This window comes from Lupinus angustifolius, chromosome LG01 (genome assembly GCF_001865875.1).
Source record: "Lupinus angustifolius cultivar Tanjil chromosome LG01, LupAngTanjil_v1.0, whole genome shotgun sequence".
Taxonomy (NCBI): Eukaryota; Viridiplantae; Streptophyta; class Magnoliopsida; order Fabales; family Fabaceae; genus Lupinus; species Lupinus angustifolius.
In genome coordinates, this window is record NC_032009.1 from 4,781,974 (window position 1) to 4,800,066 (window position 18,093).

At 35.3% G+C, this 18,093-nt stretch overlaps 1 protein-coding gene across 2 annotated transcripts; it reads left to right on the top strand.

Annotated features, from left to right (window-relative positions):
- On the top strand, positions 2,193 to 14,722 carry LOC109348147. 2 transcript variants are annotated; one of them, XM_019588408.1, is made up of 6 exons: positions 2,193 to 2,462; positions 3,081 to 4,832; positions 4,949 to 5,197; positions 11,455 to 11,535; positions 12,896 to 13,423; positions 14,407 to 14,722. In XM_019588408.1, exons 2-6 carry the CDS (start codon positions 3,525 to 3,527, stop codon positions 14,458 to 14,460), a joined length of 2,220 nt encoding a protein of 739 aa, XP_019443953.1. In that variant the 5' UTR covers positions 2,193 to 2,462; positions 3,081 to 3,524; the 3' UTR covers positions 14,461 to 14,722. The 2 variants fall into 2 exon arrangements, with proteins under 2 accessions (XP_019443953.1, XP_019443959.1); XM_019588414.1 differs by having other exon boundaries at positions 2,205 to 2,303.

Here is an 18,093-nt window from a genome sequence, read left to right on the forward strand (position 1 = left end):
TAGAAGAGAAAAGGTTTGGGAAACCCATGTTAGAAGTGACTAGGTGTCATTAGAAGCTAGGTTCACTATACAAGAGTCTTGGTAGGAGAAGTTAGAAGTGGTTGAGTCGTCCATTAGACGTGGTGAGGAGCCATTAGAAGTAGGTGAAGGTAAACCATTAGAAGCTTGAAGTCCAAGAATGTCTTGGTGGAAGTGTGTTTGTAAAACATTGATTTCCATAATGAAGAAAATCTGCCAAGATTAGAAGGGGAGACCTGGATGTAGTTTGCACGTAGACAAGCAAACGAACAAGGATAAATGCCATCGTCTTATTCTTATTATCCCTTAACGCTTTATCTTTTCGTATTGTTTGATTTACTTAACTTGGAATTCATAACATTATGTGATTAATTGCATATTCTGTAATGCGTCATTTACTGCAGGTTATCATCTGCAATAATGCATGTAAGTTTCGTAAAATCTTGGTAATCTTGGTGATTAAAGAAAACAAGTTTTCAAGAAACAAGAACTGGTTAATCGATTAAGTTTTTGATTAATCGGTTATATGTAGAAGCAATTAATCGACTAGAACACTAGTTAATTGATTAAACAGTGAGGAAAATAAAATCGTTTCGTTAATTGAATAACAATAATCGTGTACCGAACCACCTATTCACCCCCTCTATGTGAAGTTTAGATCCTTTGTGTACCTACAAAGGGGATGAAGAAATAGAGAAGGACCAAATGGGTTTATGCCATGGAGAAGGGAAGAAGATGGGTTTGTGCCATGTAGAAGGGAAAAAGGAAAAAGATGGGTTTTAAACAAATGAATCAGAATGGGGAAGAAGAAATGGAATGGGTTTTGGAAATACTCCCATGGTAAAATGTTGTAAATGAAGGAGAAAGTAATGAGGTTTCAGTGTGGGAAAATGAAAATGTATTTCCTAACCCCATTCATTGTACTTCAGCATAGTTTGAGTGCACACAAAGTCCAAGTACACAGTCCCCATGTACTAGGCCTCGTGTAGTCCACCAAGACAAAAAGGACTGTTGGATCTAGATGCCTCATCTTCACCGTCTATTGATCTGCCATATTCAGAATCCTAATCAATGCATTATATCTATCAAGGCCCTCTAAATTGGCATATTCAATCTCCACCACCCATTCTAATCTCTAAAAAGGCGCTAACAAGCATCCCACCATCCATACGGTTCAGATGTCCCCCACTAGACATTTCTAGTCGTTTTCCAATTAGCACATGTGGAGCTTTGTCCATCGTTTCAATTATACACCTTGAGGACAAGGTGTCTCCATAACGGTTGGGAAATGATAGGAATCCAAATCCTAGGCTCATTCGTATCAATCAGAAGCCCGATTGGTTCCCTGATTATGTTATGAAAAATTAAATATTTTAATTATATTTTTAATTTAAAGAACAAGTCTTATGCGTTGAGACCAGTTCCACTAGTGTAACCCTATTTCTCTAACTTCCTATATAAAACTACTCACAAGGATACATGGAGGCTATGAATAAAGTATTATTTTTACAATTTTCTCTTTGTTGACATACTTTTTCTTATACTGTAATTTTTTACATTTAGCCATTCCCTATCACTTTACACTTTTGTAAGAATTTTAGCGTTCTATACTCAATTCCAAACAATAAGAATATGAATTGATGAACATGATAGTAACCATGAACATGCTAATTATACATAAAAGGAAATGTCAAAATTTGTAAAATCCGTCGTATTTAATTAAAGTGATATGTTTAATTTGGTTTAAGTAATATTTCTAGTTTTGTGGACAAAATTCTTAGGATAGGGAGCAAGACTCATAATATTGTGAATATTACAAGATACAATACAATTATCAAACATGGTAGATGTTATTAGTTATATATTTGCTGTCTCACTTATTTGTGCCATTTCATATATTAGGAGATATGATTGAGCTAAAAAATATTTAATAATTGTAATTTTAACTTTAATTTTTTCAACCAATCAAAATAGTACATGAAATTGTATAAAAAGTGAGACAATTAGTAAGTTACTATGTTATTGGCTCTTACGTTGTCCAAGAATATAAGTAATCTAAACCAATAAAAAAATATCCTAAAACTCTTATTATCTATACAATTATCCAAATTGTTTGAACATAAAATAATAGTGATTCAAGGGAAAAGTGAAAATGCGGTGGGTTTTTGGTATTATAAGAAGAGTGATTCAAGGGACATAGGTTGCCCAACACCTAATACCACTCTTTCTATCTCCTTCACTTTCCCCTTCTGCAATTCCAAGAACCCAAACTCAAATAAGAAATTGTAAAATAATAAACCATTTCTAGAACACCCTTTTGTTTAATTTTATATTCTGCCAAATTTTATTTTTACATGGTTATCTTTATCTGATCTGAAGGTAGAACCGCAGAAGGTTATTGATAATGATTAATGTTCCTGATTCTTCTGTCACCAACTTCATTGGTGCGTTTTCTAAGTATGTTTTGTTTTTGCTACCTCGACCATATTGAATCTTGTTGGACTTCGTTTGATTTTCATTTCTATGATTTTTCGTTCTTTGGAGGTTTATGTGGTAATCCAGAAATTATTTTTTTCTTTTTGGTTTTGGGGTTTGTCAGTTTTTACTTTTTTGTGTCTCTTTGCTTATATGAACAGCTAAAATAACAATGGTAATTATAATATTATTACTCAAAACCTTTGAAAGTTTATGTTTTTAATTTTTCATGTTCATGTTGATCGTTTCGAAATAAAACTTACTTTCTGGGTATTGATCACTCTTAATTTAGCTTCAAAATTTGCTCATAGGTCGATGGTATTTTCAACTTTACTCCCCCTTGAGGTATTTGCTTAGTTTTTCTATTTTTCCTTTTCACCTCTTACCCTTTATATAAATGATGAATCTTTTGATTATTGAAAATGTGAATGCAAAAAACGTAATAAGTGAAAGGGTTTTTTGATCAAGGGACAATTAAGTTTTAAGTCCAAATTCGTGAAGTGGTGAACTTGAGAAAATTGTGAGCTTTGTATATATGTTTGTATATGCTTCTTATGGTTTTCTGAACTTTTCTACTGCTGTTTCAGGCATAGGCACTGATTTTGTTTTCTGTCATGTGTGGGCTTTATCTGTTGCAAGTATGGAGGTCTTGAGATATTTTCCGGTTGTAGTTCTTGATATATAGCACTATGACCTTGATTTTCTCTGCATTCCCTGCAAAGCAAATAGTGGTTGTAATGTCTCGGATGTGGATGCCTCTGATTACTAATAGCATTCCATTTGTAGTTTCTAATATGTATTAATAGTATGAACAGTTGGATATTGAAACTGGTAGCTGTGGAAGATCGGGTTGCACTTGTTTGTTGATGATTGCAAGTCTTACCATGATCATGTGGTAAAAGAATGAATGGTATTGTAAACTGATTATTTAAAACCACACAGAGGGATCAAATTGATACTTTCAAGCAAGCTTTTCATCTCTTTAGGAAATTCAAGATCCATATTACTGAATACTAATTAAAATATCGGTGATGGGATTGCCACAAATACCCCAAAGTCAAACCGCTGAAAATGTTGCACCTGTGGGTGCAGTTTTAGATTGCTCACAACAATTTTCAGATGCAAGCCCCTCTTGTGTGGACAGCAGCATGAACAGTGTAAGCAGTGGTGGGTTGGCTGCATATACTCTGCGGTCCTCATTGGATGATGATTTCTCTAAGAAGGCCCCCTCATTTGGTGATTTTGCGAAGAATTCATCCTTTGAAATTTCAAATGTTTTGGATAATATGATTTACACGGGAGCCTTGGAAGTCACTTCCAATGTCCATAGTTTGAAAATTGATTCAATAGACAGAAGTTCTCTTTTTGCTTCAAAAAATGGGCAAAGTATTTATGTTCCTGCTTCTAGGGTTGTTGGTTTTGAATCATGCCGAAGAAGTTCTTTCACTGATGGGTCGGCCAAAGTTTCAGATGCAAATCTTCATTCTTCTACTTTTACTAATGTGTCAGCCAATGATACTGAAGCTGCCAGTTCATTGGTTAGGAAACGACTTTTATCTCCACTAAGCAGTATGCTCTCCCCAAGTCATTTCAAAAGTGATCCCGAGGATAATGGCTCCAAATATAATGAGACTTCCTCCCTTGTGAAAAATGATAATGTCAGAAACTACATTGCACAAGATAACAAGAAGGCAAATATTGGAAGTAAAAGCAGTCATACAATGCCTACTTGGTACTTGAAAAGTTGCTTGGAGCAAAAAAACATGCCACACACTACAGAATCCTTTCTTCTTTTTGACGGTACTTCGCAAGAAAATCGAGGACCCTTATACCTGGGTAGTTCACCCACAGATGGAAATGATCACTTCGGGCAATCAAGTCAGTTCAGATCTCAAAGTGGCTTATTATCCATATCACCTAAAAACTTGAGCTCTCCTCTTTCCTTGTCACCTCTTGGTCCAAAATTTTCCGAAAGGATAAAAACTATTAGAGGATGTAGGAGTGTCGTTGAGGAGATGAAGAATTGCAATATAACTTTAAGGAGTATAGAACAATCACTTGACAATTCTAACTCCCGACATATGTTAAATCATAAAGACAATAATTTAGGAATTGCAAGTAAATCTTTTGAACATGTTGAACTCTTGTGGGAAGACTTCTGTCCTTCTCTGGATGATATTACTGAAATGAATTGGCCACTATCTCAAGAACCAGTTTCCACTTCTCACTCAACGAGATTTACTAGAAGTTTGAGTGGGCTTTCAGTCAGGAGGTCTTTGGTTGGTTCATTTGAAGAGTCTCTTTTATCTGGACGGTTCTTATCTAGAAATTGTAGCAAGGTATGTACATATGCTAACTACTGTACTATTAATGATCTCTTGCTTAATTCTAAGTTGTAGACCAAAACGTTAAGAAAATTTACCTTGGTTGCTTGTTGCTCTTATTTTATGTGTAGAATATTGATGGTTTTCTTGCTGTGCTAAGCATTACTGGTGGAAACTTTTCTCTTAAATCACAGAAGCTTCCATTTTCTGTTACTAGCGTGGATGGAGATTGCTCCCTATTGTATTATGCATCAATAGATCTTGAAGGAAATTCTTCAAACAAGTGTAGAGGCCATATGCTGAAACGTGGGCTTATCAATGATGATTCTCAAATTGTCAAAAGCCGGTTGCGTGTACCAATAAAAGGACGGATACAACTGGTATTGATAAACCACTCATTTCACAGTTACTCCTTTCAATATTATTTACTCTGATGTTTGGGATCATATTTGCATCACTTCTTTCTCCGGTATATGTACTTTGTTCTTTCATTAATGATTTCAAAAATGTGCACTTGGAATTTTTTAATGAATGGTTGTTAACAAATTTTAGTATAAAAAATTTGTTCCGCAATTCATAACACTTGGTCTCTTTTCTTACTGTTATTCCTTCCTCACCTAAAAGGCTAAATCCCTCCAACCTAAAACCTTCCAATTCAACTTGATATTACTACTTTGTTGACAAGTTTTCAACAAAATGGAGCTCCACTTAGCTACCACTCTCGTAGTACTCTTTTTCTAGTACCCTCTATCTCTCAATGGTCACTTTCACTTTCCTCTTTTTCATCTTTTCTGTCTTGTTCAATCTTTTCTCTTATTCTTTTTCCACCATGGTTAGTGTAGTGCCTATTTGGTGGTCCAAGCATTATTGCCTCATTGGCAATATGCCATGGCTTACCAAGCAACAAATGACACGTCTCTATGGGTTTTACCTCACAGTAATCATCTTTATACTCACCAATAGAGAAAGGGGTTCTGACTTGATTGCCTTCTAATATATTTAGATTAATCTTTGATATCAATATAGTATTGGCAATTTGATAGGTACCAGTAATAGTGATAAAGAAATGGAATGAACACGCAACAAATAGTACCAAAATAGTATAATAATTCTGTAATCAGAGTTGCAAGATTGCAGTGTACATGAAGTTCTTATTATGTAAAAAGTGCAGAAAAGAAATAGCTAAGAAAATAAGGAAAGTTTCCTGGATTCCCTAGTGACAAAGGTCACTCCTTTCTACCCAATGATTGCCTGCCTCCTCCTTCTATTCTGGTACCTTATATTCACCTCCAATGATTTCCGGTTCTGGCCCACCCGTACTTGTCTGCCACATGTCTGGGTTGTTAGTAGCATGTGCAACAAACTCTTTCTTCTTTGTTCCAATTTTATCCTGACCATTCTTTCTTTTTCTCTGGTATACCTTTGTAATAATAGGCCCATCAATACCCTCCCCAACGAGTAACACCTTGTCCTCAAGGTGGAAATCCGGAAAAGTTGCGCGGAATAAATCAGAATCCTCCCAAGTGTTGTCGTGGTTAGGAAGATTAGCCCACTTGATTAACACTTCAGTTTTGCCATTCAACAATTTGCGACATGCCAATATTTGATCGGGGACCACAAACAGTTCCCAATCCCCCATCAAACCCGCTGGTAATTGTTGACAGTGAATACTAGCAGGAGGGGCTGTTTTGAGTTGAGAAACATGGAAAATCGGATGTATTTGCGAATAATCCGGTAGCTGCAATTTATAGGCCACAACCCCAATCATTTCTAAAACCACAAAAGGGCCATAAAAGTGAGGACTTAACTTCTCATCGGCCTTTTGAGTAAGAGAACGCAATTGGTAAGGTTGAGCCTTTAAAAACACGAAATCACCTACCTAAAATTCGACTTCTCTTCTCTTTTTATCAACTTGGACACACATTCGGTGTTGAGCCTTAGCCAAATTGGCCTTGAGCTCGTCCAGAATGCTATCCCTCTCCCGGAGCAAGCTGTCCACTGCAGCTATCGAAGTAGTCTCACTCCGAAAAGGAATAATCGAAGGAGGATCCCTTCCATACAAGACCTTAAAAGGACCCATGTGAGTAGAGGCATTATATGAACAATTAAACCACAATTCAGCCCACGCCAACCATTTCACCCACTGTTTAGGTTGTTCCCCCATAAAACAGTGCAAGTATGTCTATAGTGTTCTATTGATAACCTTCGTCTGACCATCCGTTTGCGGGTGATATGCGGAACTAAATCGCAATTTTGTACTGGCTAAACGAAATAATTCCTTCCAAAATAGACTCATAAAAACTCGATCACGATCCGATACAATCGAAATTGGAAACCCATGTAACCGAATAATCTCCTTCACAAAGACTTGAGGCACATCCTTAGAAGTATAAGGGTGATGTAAAGGAATAAAGTGTGCATACTTACTAAGGCGATCAACTACCACAAAAATTGTGTCAGCACCACTGGACTTGGGTAAACCACCGATAAAATCCATCGACACGTCCTCCCAAACATGGTTAGGGATTGGAAGAGGTTGAAGGAGCCCTGTTGGCCGCAAGGCTTGGTATTTATTATGTTGGCAGATGAGACATTCAGCCACAAATTTCTCTATATCCCGACGCATGCCCGCCCAATGAAAGATCATAGCAATTCGCTTATACATTCTGGTTACTCTGGAATGACCACCCCGCGGAGAAGCATGAAATTCAGCAAGTAAGAGAGGAATACGTGCTGACTTGTTGGACAACATCAATCTTCCTTTGTACCATAAACAACCTTTTGTGATGGAGTAGAGTGGATGAGATTTTGGATTTTTAACCAATTCTTGCATAATTTGCTGCATCTGAGGGTCTTGCAGAATCTCTTCTGCCAATTCCATCAAATCCATGTTAGTAACCATTGAAACCGATTTGTATTCTATCAATCGGGATAACGCATCCGCCACCCGGTTTTCTGATCCGGGTTTGTATTGAATTTCAAATTCCAAACCCAACAACTTGGTTACCCATTTAAATTGATCACCCCCTAACACCCGTTGATCGAGTAAGAATTTCAAACTCTTTTGATCGGTACGAATAATAAAGTGGTTCCCCAATAAGTATTGTCGCCACTTTTGCACTGCGAACACTATCGCCATTATTTCACGTTTATACACCGATTTTAACTTTGCTCTTTCCGACATCGCCTGACTAATAAAAGCAAGAGGCTGCCCTTGCTGCATAAGTACTTTTCCAATGCCGAAACCAGAGGCATTTGATTCAATCACGAAGGGCACATTGAAATCTGGTAAAAAGCTAGAGTGGGTAATTTTTCCATAGTAGCCTTCAACATCTCAAAGGCTTCTTGAGCATCTTGTGACCATTGAAACTTGTTTTTCTTCAAAAGCTGAGTCAGAGGTTTAGCAATCACCCCATAATTTCTTACAAACCATTGGTAGTACTAGGTGAGTACCAAAAATCCCCTCAACCCGTGAATATCTTTAGGAGTGGGCCATTTTGTCATTGTGGAAAGCTTGTCCGGATTAGCTTGGACCCCTTGACCCAAGATGAGGTGCCCCAAGGACTCTAGTTGTTCTGCCCCGAAACAACATTTTCGTTGATAGCATCCAGATGCTCCCAGAACCCGGCTCTGATACCAATTTGATAGGTACTAGAAATAGTGATAAAGAAATGGAATGAACACGCAGAAAATAGTACCAAAACAATATATTAATTCTGTAATTAGAGTTGCAAGATTGCAGTGTACATCAAATTCTTATTATGTAAAAAGTGCAGAAAAGAAATAGCTAAGAAAATAAGGAAAGTTTCCTGGTGACAAAGGTCACTCCTTTCTACCCAATGATTGCCTGCCTCCTCCTTCTATTCTGATACCTTATATTCACCTTCAATTATTTCCGGTTCTAGCCCACCCGTACTTGTCTGCCACGTGTCTGGGTTGTTAGTAGCATGTGCAATAAACTCTTTCTTCTTTGTTCCAATTTTACCCTGACCATTCTTTCTTTTTCTCTGGTATACCTTTGTAATAATAGGCCCATCACAATTTAAGAGCGATTCTTTCGATTCATGATGACAGAAACACCTTCCGTTGGACATGCATCAGGTTTGGAAGGGTTGTCCAACTTCAACATTGGATTCCATCGATACTGGTACCAACTGATGAGTTCCCACTTTGCATGGGGATGTTTCAGATTGTTCTTGTTTTGAAAACATAAACAAAACAATTGCTTATCGATTTTTGGATTGTGGAAGTGGTAGCATGATGGATTGATAGCAAAAACTAAATGCCAATTGTTTACGTTCCAATGAGGGTCGAATTTCATGAAGAAAAACAACAAAGGAGTTTTGTGCTGACTAAATTCTATGGCTATGAAGGAAAGCGAAAATAATAGAATAAAGGGGAAACATAAGAGACGAGGAGATGGTGATAAGGGGCGCCACACTCAGCGGAAGTAATAAGCCCTTAGAACATCACAAGAGAAGGATCACTTGATAAGTTTTGCTTTAAAACTCTTCAAGGATAGCATTATGTTCCCTTGACTTGGTGGTGCATGGCTTACATGCATTACCGTGGAGTCTGCAAGTGACGCTTATGCAGTTGATTTTGGCAACGATACTTGGCAAGCTGGTTGGTGGCTGTTCACCTTTTCCCGTGAGTGAGTCTCTTTTGTGATCACTATTTTAGAGGGATTTTAGTTTTCTGACGACTCTGCTGGACTTGATAGCAGAGCCAAGTGCTATGAAGCACGAATTCGAATACATAAGTCGGATACGATACATATCCGATACGTCGACACACATTTTTTCTAAAATATGGGATACGATACGTTCAAGGATATGTGTATAAAATAATAAAAATCACATAAAATATGATCAAATTATAAGTGTAAATCAAAACATTCAAAGTAAAAAATATAATGGAAATTGAAAATCATTGTCCTCCAAAATTCCAAGTATCAAAACTAGAAAATATAGTAGAATAATTTATAAAATTGCTTATTGTCTAGCCATAGAAACATAAATAATATCAATTTCATCTCCTTGACGACGATGTTATGTATCAGAGAGTCAATTCGGTGTGACTGTATGTTGGTATGAGTCTTTGTGGCCTTTAAATAAGTTAGTGTTTATTGAAAACGAATCTATTTTATCCTATTTTATTGAAAACGAATATATATTATCCTATATTTTATTGAAAATGAATTTGATACGTGTCTTAATATTTATTTTATTTTATTTTATTTTTGGATACTCCACGGATATGTATCCTTCGTGAATCCGAGCGTATCCGTGTCGGATACGTGTCGGACACCGATACGCGAGGGTGTTCGACGAATCCGTGCTTCAAAGGCCAAGCGACTTTAATAGAAGCAAGGTTCTGCTAGATCTGATGGCATTACCAGAGGAACTTTAACAAAACCAAGGTACTTTTATAGAAGCAAGGGTCCGCTAGATCTGACGGAAGAACCACAAGGGACTTGGAACAAAAGTGGGATCCTAGAGTTTATGTGAATTTGCTAGAGTTGCTTGAATTGCTTGAGTTATTTGCACAAAGCGTGTAGATATTTATATACTTTATGGAGTAAATATTTTCATGTAAGATTGAAGTCTATCCTATGACTCTATTGTTTCCATTGTTACATCAAGTCCTAGTGTTGCTATTATTTACTGTTTACAGCACAGTACATTACATGCATGGTATCATTTCCAACTCACCACATCTTATATCTGCAGGGGTATGGTACCTTTAAGGGAAGTTGTAAATGCCCTGTAAATAAATAAATAAGTATATGCTAACAATTGTATGGTTACTATCTTTATCTGATTTTTTTGGTCAAAGAATTATTTTTTGATTTATGGTTCGAAGAGAATGGCCTTTTTGTCAGCTCAGTTGATGAGAATAACCTGCTTTCTTTTGATTGCATGCTCCAGAAAGTGTGTTGTTAGAGTCACTGATATTTATAGGCATATTTTCATTTGTGTCATGTTCAATGAGAAATTTTAGTTGTAGAGAAGGTTTGTGATAAGATCAAGAAGAAAGAAAGGAATTAATGGAAAATAATACCCTAAACAAGAATCAATGTGATTCTTGGTTGGGATGAACAAGAATATTATTAGAAAGAATGAAAGAAGAACAAGAATTGAGATGTACAAAAGATTCCACGACCTTTCCCCAAAAGGCCCCATGACCTTTCCCCAAAAGGCCCCATGACCTTTCCGCAAAAGGCCCCACGACCTTTCCCCTGATTCCACAATCAGAATTTACTTCCCAATTCACTTCGTTTCCTCCAAGAGACTAGTTCCTTATTTATAGCCTAACTAACAAACTAACTGCATAGGGATACTTTAGTAAATGTGTTACAATTAGGAAATCTCTAACTAGACCTACATATTTCCCCTTCTATACACATTTTTAATGTTAGGCTTAGGCCTAATCTTATCAGTTTGATGTATTTGGACTAAGCTTCACTGATTCTGTACATACCTATTGATATTTTCCCTTCTTTACCCCCAAATAAATCCATTTTAGCAAGCATATAAATAGATTAGCACCTTTTGTTCCACTTTCATGTCATTTGTGAGAATTACTGTCTTTTGTGTAATAATGCTTTACTATTGCATGTGATTGCTCTCTGCAGGTGCTAAGTAATCCGGAAAAGACTCCCCTTCACACTTTCTTTTGCAACTATGATTTGAGTGACATGCCAGCCGGTACCAAAGTAAGATAGTCTGGATAAATCTCTAACTCAATTGATCTGGGCATTTTGCTTCTTAATGGCATGATTGTTCTGATATGGTTGTTTTTAGCTCTAAATGTTGGATGGCTATATATGAAAGAAGTAAATTAAAAGACTAGAATCCAGTACATGATTTACTTGTAAATTAATTATTACATTCATGAGATGATGAGAACAACCAACCATAAGAAAGACAGTCCAGTGCACGAGGATCCTACCTAGTGGGGCCAGGGGAGGGTAGATATACGCAGCCTTACCCTCACAAGGGAAGAGGCTATTTCCAGGATTTGAGCCATGACTGCAGGTTACAAGGCAAGTAACCTTAATGTTGCGTCAACGCTCAGCCTATGTGAGAGCAAACAACCAAATGGAAAATTAAGTCTTACAAAGAAAAATTATGAGACTGAAATGGGATAGGAGTATTAAGCTGCCAGTTACTTTGTTGGTGACTTGGTGTGGAGGGTGGACGTAAAGCTTCATTTCCTCTATAAGTAAAGTAGTTGCTGTGAATTTAATTTACAGAAGGCATATTAAATCCATTTGAAGTAGAAGTGTAGAACTGATCAGGCCTTCACATATTGTCTAAAGCTATGCATAATTGATTAATAAATTGAAACAGTATTAGAAACTGATTTATTACCTTCTCAATTAGTCTTTTATTAGGTTGACAAATATGACAAGATCTAAAATAACTCTTTACTCTGGTTTTTCTTGTGATATTCAGGATCTGGTAATAGGGGTACTGAATCAACCCTCTATGTTAGTCTTTTAAGTTGATATGTTTCATTGTCATGTTTTAAATAGTTTAGGAGCTTAATTAATGATATTACATAAAATTATGTCTTATAAGAGTAAATGTCGATTTTGGTCTACCAAATTATACATGACAAAACATCCTTCCTCTATTTATCAGAATCATCAAATTGGTTGGATAATGATAATTGGTTTTGCCCTTCTAGGTTCCATTTTGATAGCATAAAATTGACAGAAGAAATTTGATATATTTTATTAGTGGATGACCAAGTTGAGGGCGCTTATAGTTTTAGAGGATTAAAATGGACATATAATTTTTCTTTTCTTATATATTGGCTTCCGATTTGCTGATTTCAAATCACCGAGTTTAGCCCAGACATTTTGGCACAACCAAGTTGACGGCTTTTATAGAACTCAGATGATTTTATTATTAATCATTGCATTGCTTATGATGGATTTCACATTTAACACCTAGACTGCAGTGTAGTTATCCTTTTTGTCTACTCCACTTATGAGTGTTGGTGTTACATCTTATAGTGCATTTACTTAGTTCTTATCAAATTCTGATTTCTTGTTAATATCTGAGCAGACATTCTTGCGCCAGAAAGTCACCCTTAAATCTTCAAGCTTCACTTCGGCTCCCTTCAAACAAGGGTCAACAGTTTTGGACAAAGGGATTGTATATAATGGGATTCCAGCAACACAAAAAAATCAAGACATCTCATGTAGTAGAGAAGTGATGCACACGGATGCAGTTGATGTTGTAAACAAAACAAAATCTACTATTCAGAGAAACGGAAAGAGCTCCCGCATGGTGGGTTTAATGAACGAAGAGGATTCTTCCAAGCAATCTCGGAACATATCTTCTTCCGAGAAATCATTAGAATCCTTTTCTAAGATCAAAGAGATTTGTAATAGTGCTGGTCCTCTTCGTTATGCCCTTCACCTCCGTTTTATTTGCCCTTTACCTAAAAGGAAGAATAGATCAATTAAAAAATGCGATAATTCACTTCCAGAGAAAGCTGGATTGGACATGGAAGGTGAACGGAGATTCTACTTATATAATGATCTGAGGGTGGTGTTCCCTCAAAGGCATTCAGATTCTGATGAGGGCAAGGTATGTGTTTATATTGTGGCTTTGCCACATCAATGGTTTATTGTTGTGGTTGAGTTGTGACATTTTCTCCATGATTTGTAGCAGTTAGGAGTTTGATTCCTTGCTTTTGCCATAGCCATTTTCAGCAGTAGCCAGTGTTATTTCTTAACCTGTGAGTGTACATCAAAAGGGAGGCCCAGTGTACAAGGCTTCCACATAGTGGGGTGTGGGGAGGGTTGAAATACACAGCCTTATCCTCGCAAGTGAAAAGGCTGATTCAAGTATTTGAACTTATGACCTTATTTCATATGACAAACATTACTGTTGCGCCGAGGCTCACCTTCTTAAACTATGAGTGTCCACATGTTTTCGAAATAAATTTTTTTTGTACAACATATTTGCACAACAACTCATATTTATATACATTTCTCTATCCTACCTTGAATATGCAATACCTCAATCAATAATCATTTATACTCACATAAGGTAAATGTTGTTCCCATTTCTCATGCACGTATAATCATTTAACCCATTTGCATAAATACCATTTCTCATGCACTTATAATCATTTATCCCATTTGCATAAATACCATTTCTCATGCACGTATAAGACCATGATTGATGGGGAATATTAAACGGTGCATATATTTGAAATTTGTGGGAGATATTCTGTAGCATTTACATTAACTGTCCCAAGATGATAGATTTCTTAACAAAAATGGATCCATTTTCTTTTCTTCAAGAGTCCGTTTGCGAGTTGATTAAAAGGAAAAGAAGGGGAAGGGAAGGCTTGAGAGCCATTTACAAGTGTATTTTATGGCTCTGAAGCCTTTCCTTCCCTGCTCTCCACAAACCAACTCGCAAATAGATCATTTAACACTTCCATAATGTCTATTATTTGTCTTTCTTTTGTGTTATGTGAATACGAAGTTATTTGTGCACCTGTAGGTGCATTTCTACGCTTTCTCAGTTTCTTACAGAGTTTGTTGTGGTCTATTTGACAGTTTAACGTGGAATACCATTTCCCTGAAGATCCAAGATATTTTGACATCAACTGAAGACTCTAGTTTACCTCCTCCTAAAAGAAGCTGCTTTTGCTGACCTTTTCCCTTTCTACATAGTCACATTCTGGTCTTCAATTCATGTCAAGTACTCTAGGAAGTGACACTAACCCTCTTCTTCATGTAAATATGTAACAATTTCAATAATTCAATGGGTTAACCATTTTCAACTGCTGACCTAGATAGGCAGGTAGGTACCGTGAAGTAAAGTATTGAAAGGTTATTTGAAAGGAAAAAGAAGAGGTTCCTACTATAAAAATTAATACAAATAAAAGCAATGGAATCGTCATGGATGTTTTTTAGAGGAAAAACATGGAGAAAAAAAAATTAAAGGATAAGGATTAGTTTCCTCGAAGAGACGATTTAAGTTTGAGATTCAGTTATGGATGGGGAATGTGTTAGGCACCTTATTCCGTCTGTTATAAAAATGATACCTAGATTAATCATGTGAGTATTTATTTAAAACACTAATTTTACTTTATGTATTATTACATTTCAAAAAGATCAAAATAGGTTTTCTTTATTGTCTTCTGCCTGGCAGGAAGTGACTTGCTCATAAGTGTCTAGTTGTAATTAGAGATGGCAAAATAGGCCGCTCAACTTGTTTTACTAGTGCCTGCAATAAGTTAAGTGAGTACGCATGTTTGCATTGGCTTAACGGACAAAGTTCAATGTCTGTCCGTTTTAAAATAGGCTAATGAGTTTGATGGCGGCTCGCGGGAATGGTTTTAATAATTAAAAAATTAAAAAATTCATTATTAAGTAAAATAAAATTAAATAAAGGAGTTCAAGATAAAAAATAAACAAAAGCTTTGATATTTAAAATGAAGTTGAACAAATCACATTAGATTACTATGTTTTTAATTATTAAAATCGCATTAGATCATAACTTATTTGAAATTTTCCTAAAATTACCGGCATTGCCCAATGGAAATGTCCGCAGGCTTAGCGGGCAAAACGGACAGGGCGAAATAAGCAAATGGACAAAATTTGCATGTCCTGCCCGCAAAAAAATGCGAACTATGTTGGTGTGCCTGCGAGCAATGCCCGTTTTGCCATCTATAGTTGTAATATAGAAATTAAGGCTACATAGTTCTTGAAAATGTTTGAGTGGTTGGTTTTTTTTTAAAGTAACAAAATGAAGACGCACGACGAGACATAAGTCTTTGGAGGAGTGACTTTATCTTATATTTTTGTTTTATAAAAGTAATAGATGAGCAATCTCACCTTGTATTCATTTTTTTTTAAAAGTAACAAAATACAGTAGTCGATGAGCCATTAGACCTTTAGAGGAGCAACAATTATTTATTTTTATTAAAAAGTAACAATATAAATTGTCTCAACGAGGCATTAGGTTGTTAGAGGAGCTCTCACCTTATATTTTTTATATTAAAAGTAACCAAATAATGTAACCGACAAGGCTAACTAGCCTTTGGAGGAGTAACTTCACCTTGTATTTTTTTTTATAAAAGTAACAAAGTAAAGTAGTTCGAAGATGCACTAAGCCTTTACACTATCTTTGCTATAGGTGAGTTTGATAGGAAAGAAAGGAAGAAGAAAAAGATTAGAAAGAGATTCCTACTTTATCTCCTTTAGTTGAGGAGAGAAATAGAGGAGATAGAGAAAAAACATAATATCTTTTCTTCTCACCTTTGAGAAGAAAGTGGTAAGAAATGATACACCTTGTCAAATATAAACTTTGTCCCTACATTTATTTATCATTAACACTTATGAATTTCTATAATAAGGTAAAAGTACTTATATAATATGACCTTCAAAAAATTATATTCAATATATAATATCCAATATGTGAAAACTTAAATTTTTTTTATTAATAAACTTAAATTGAGATATACATATATAGTTTTGAGCTACTATAGGTTAATTTAGGACACATACACATATACATATACATATACATATACATATACATATACATATACATACATGTGTGAGATAAAAAGTTAAAAGTATGTATAAATAAGTAACTAAAAATCAACACTTAAGTTTATTAATATATAATAAATTTAAAAATATTAGTTGATAATTATATTTTTATTTTCTCTTTGCTTTAGGGACTTTTGTCATTTTACATAGAGTATTATCTTTCTTTTCTCACTTTCTATTCAACAAAACAAACTAGATAGAGAAGAAAACAATTATTTCTCTTATGTTTTTCTTCTTTTTCTGTTATACATACAATATCAAATTCTACTCTAATTCTCACATCTTTCATTATCTCACTCTCTTTTTCACATATTTTTCTCTTCTCATTTTCTCAAACCAAAGAAAACATTAAAGGATTAAAGGAGCACCCTCACCTTATATTTATTTTTTGATAAAAAAGTAAATATAAAGTAGTCCATTAAGGCACTAAAGTGATAAGATAAAGTGGTTTGACGAGACATTAAGTTTTTAGAGGGGCAACCTTATCTTATCGTTATATATTTTTATATAAAAGTAACCTGATAAAGTAGTCTAACGAGACATTAAGCCTTTAGAGAAGTAACATTATCTTAATGTTGTATTTTATTTTTAAAATGACAAAATAAAGTTGTCTAGTGAGACATGCATTAAGCTTTTGGAGGAGCAATTTTATCTTATTGTTATAATTTTCTATATAAAATTAATAAGATAAAGTAGTTCAACAAGACATTAAATCTTTAGAAAAACAATCTTATTTATCTCATATATTTTTATATAAAGTAACACGGTAAGATAATTATGTTATTTTTGAATAGGCACGCCCTAATATGACATGTAGAATTCTTAATTATTTTTTGGGGTGAGAATTGTTAATTATTTTCATAATAACTAAAGGATACAAAATATTTTGTATTATAATTTTTAAATCATCCTCAACATCTCAGATGCAACAACCTACCGCTAATTAATATCCCTTGTGTTTCTTCTCTCTCAAATGGCATACCCTGGATCCATATTCAACTTCTTGAACCAACCCTCCTCTGATTCCAAACTAGGTGGAGCTAAGAGAGTACAGCCATCCCACCTCCCATCATTACCATCCTCCTTCCACATCTTCTAATTCCATTTATGCAACCGTAAATTATACACTTATCAAGCTCAGTGGCCACCAAAATGCTCAAAAGCTTTGAAAGAGCATCTGCGAGAAGAACCAACTTCTCATCCACCCACAACAACCACCATTATTAGAGTTTGAAGCTGCCTATCCTCCTCATGCTCCTTTCTTTGGCTGTGAAGAAGATCTTGTTCCTAACCTTGGTACGGTTTTGATGAAGACACCAACATCACCAAAAAGAAGAAAAGGAAGATGACTTATGAAGACAAATGAAGATAAAGCTTCAAGACATTAGATTAAGTCTTTGTAAGTACTTCTATCCTAAACTCTTAAGTATATACAAGTATAAATGCTCAAACTATTTTTTAGAAAATGTGAGACACTTTTAAAAAGACTTAAAACATTTTAAAAAAATAGTGTGTAACAGGTTACTTCATTAAGTAACAGGTTACATGTGTGAGAAAAGAGCTATCCAACTGAAAAACTGATATTTGAAGCTGAGTAACCGATTACTCAAAATTAAATTTAAATATCGGTTGGACAGAGAGTTTGAGTAACCGATTACTCAAAGTGAGTAACCGATTACTCAA

Coding starts and splice junctions, on each gene's coding strand:
- LOC109348147 (XM_019588408.1), top strand. CDS start 3,525: ATGGGATTGCCACAAATACCCCAAAGTCAAACCGCTGAAAATGTTGCA. Junction 5,198..11,454: donor TAAAAGGACGGATACAACTG/GTATTGATAAAC, acceptor TGCTCTCTGCAG/GTGCTAAGTAATCCGGAAAA. Junction 13,424..14,406: donor CAGATTCTGATGAGGGCAAG/GTATGTGTTTAT, acceptor TCTATTTGACAG/TTTAACGTGGAATACCATTT.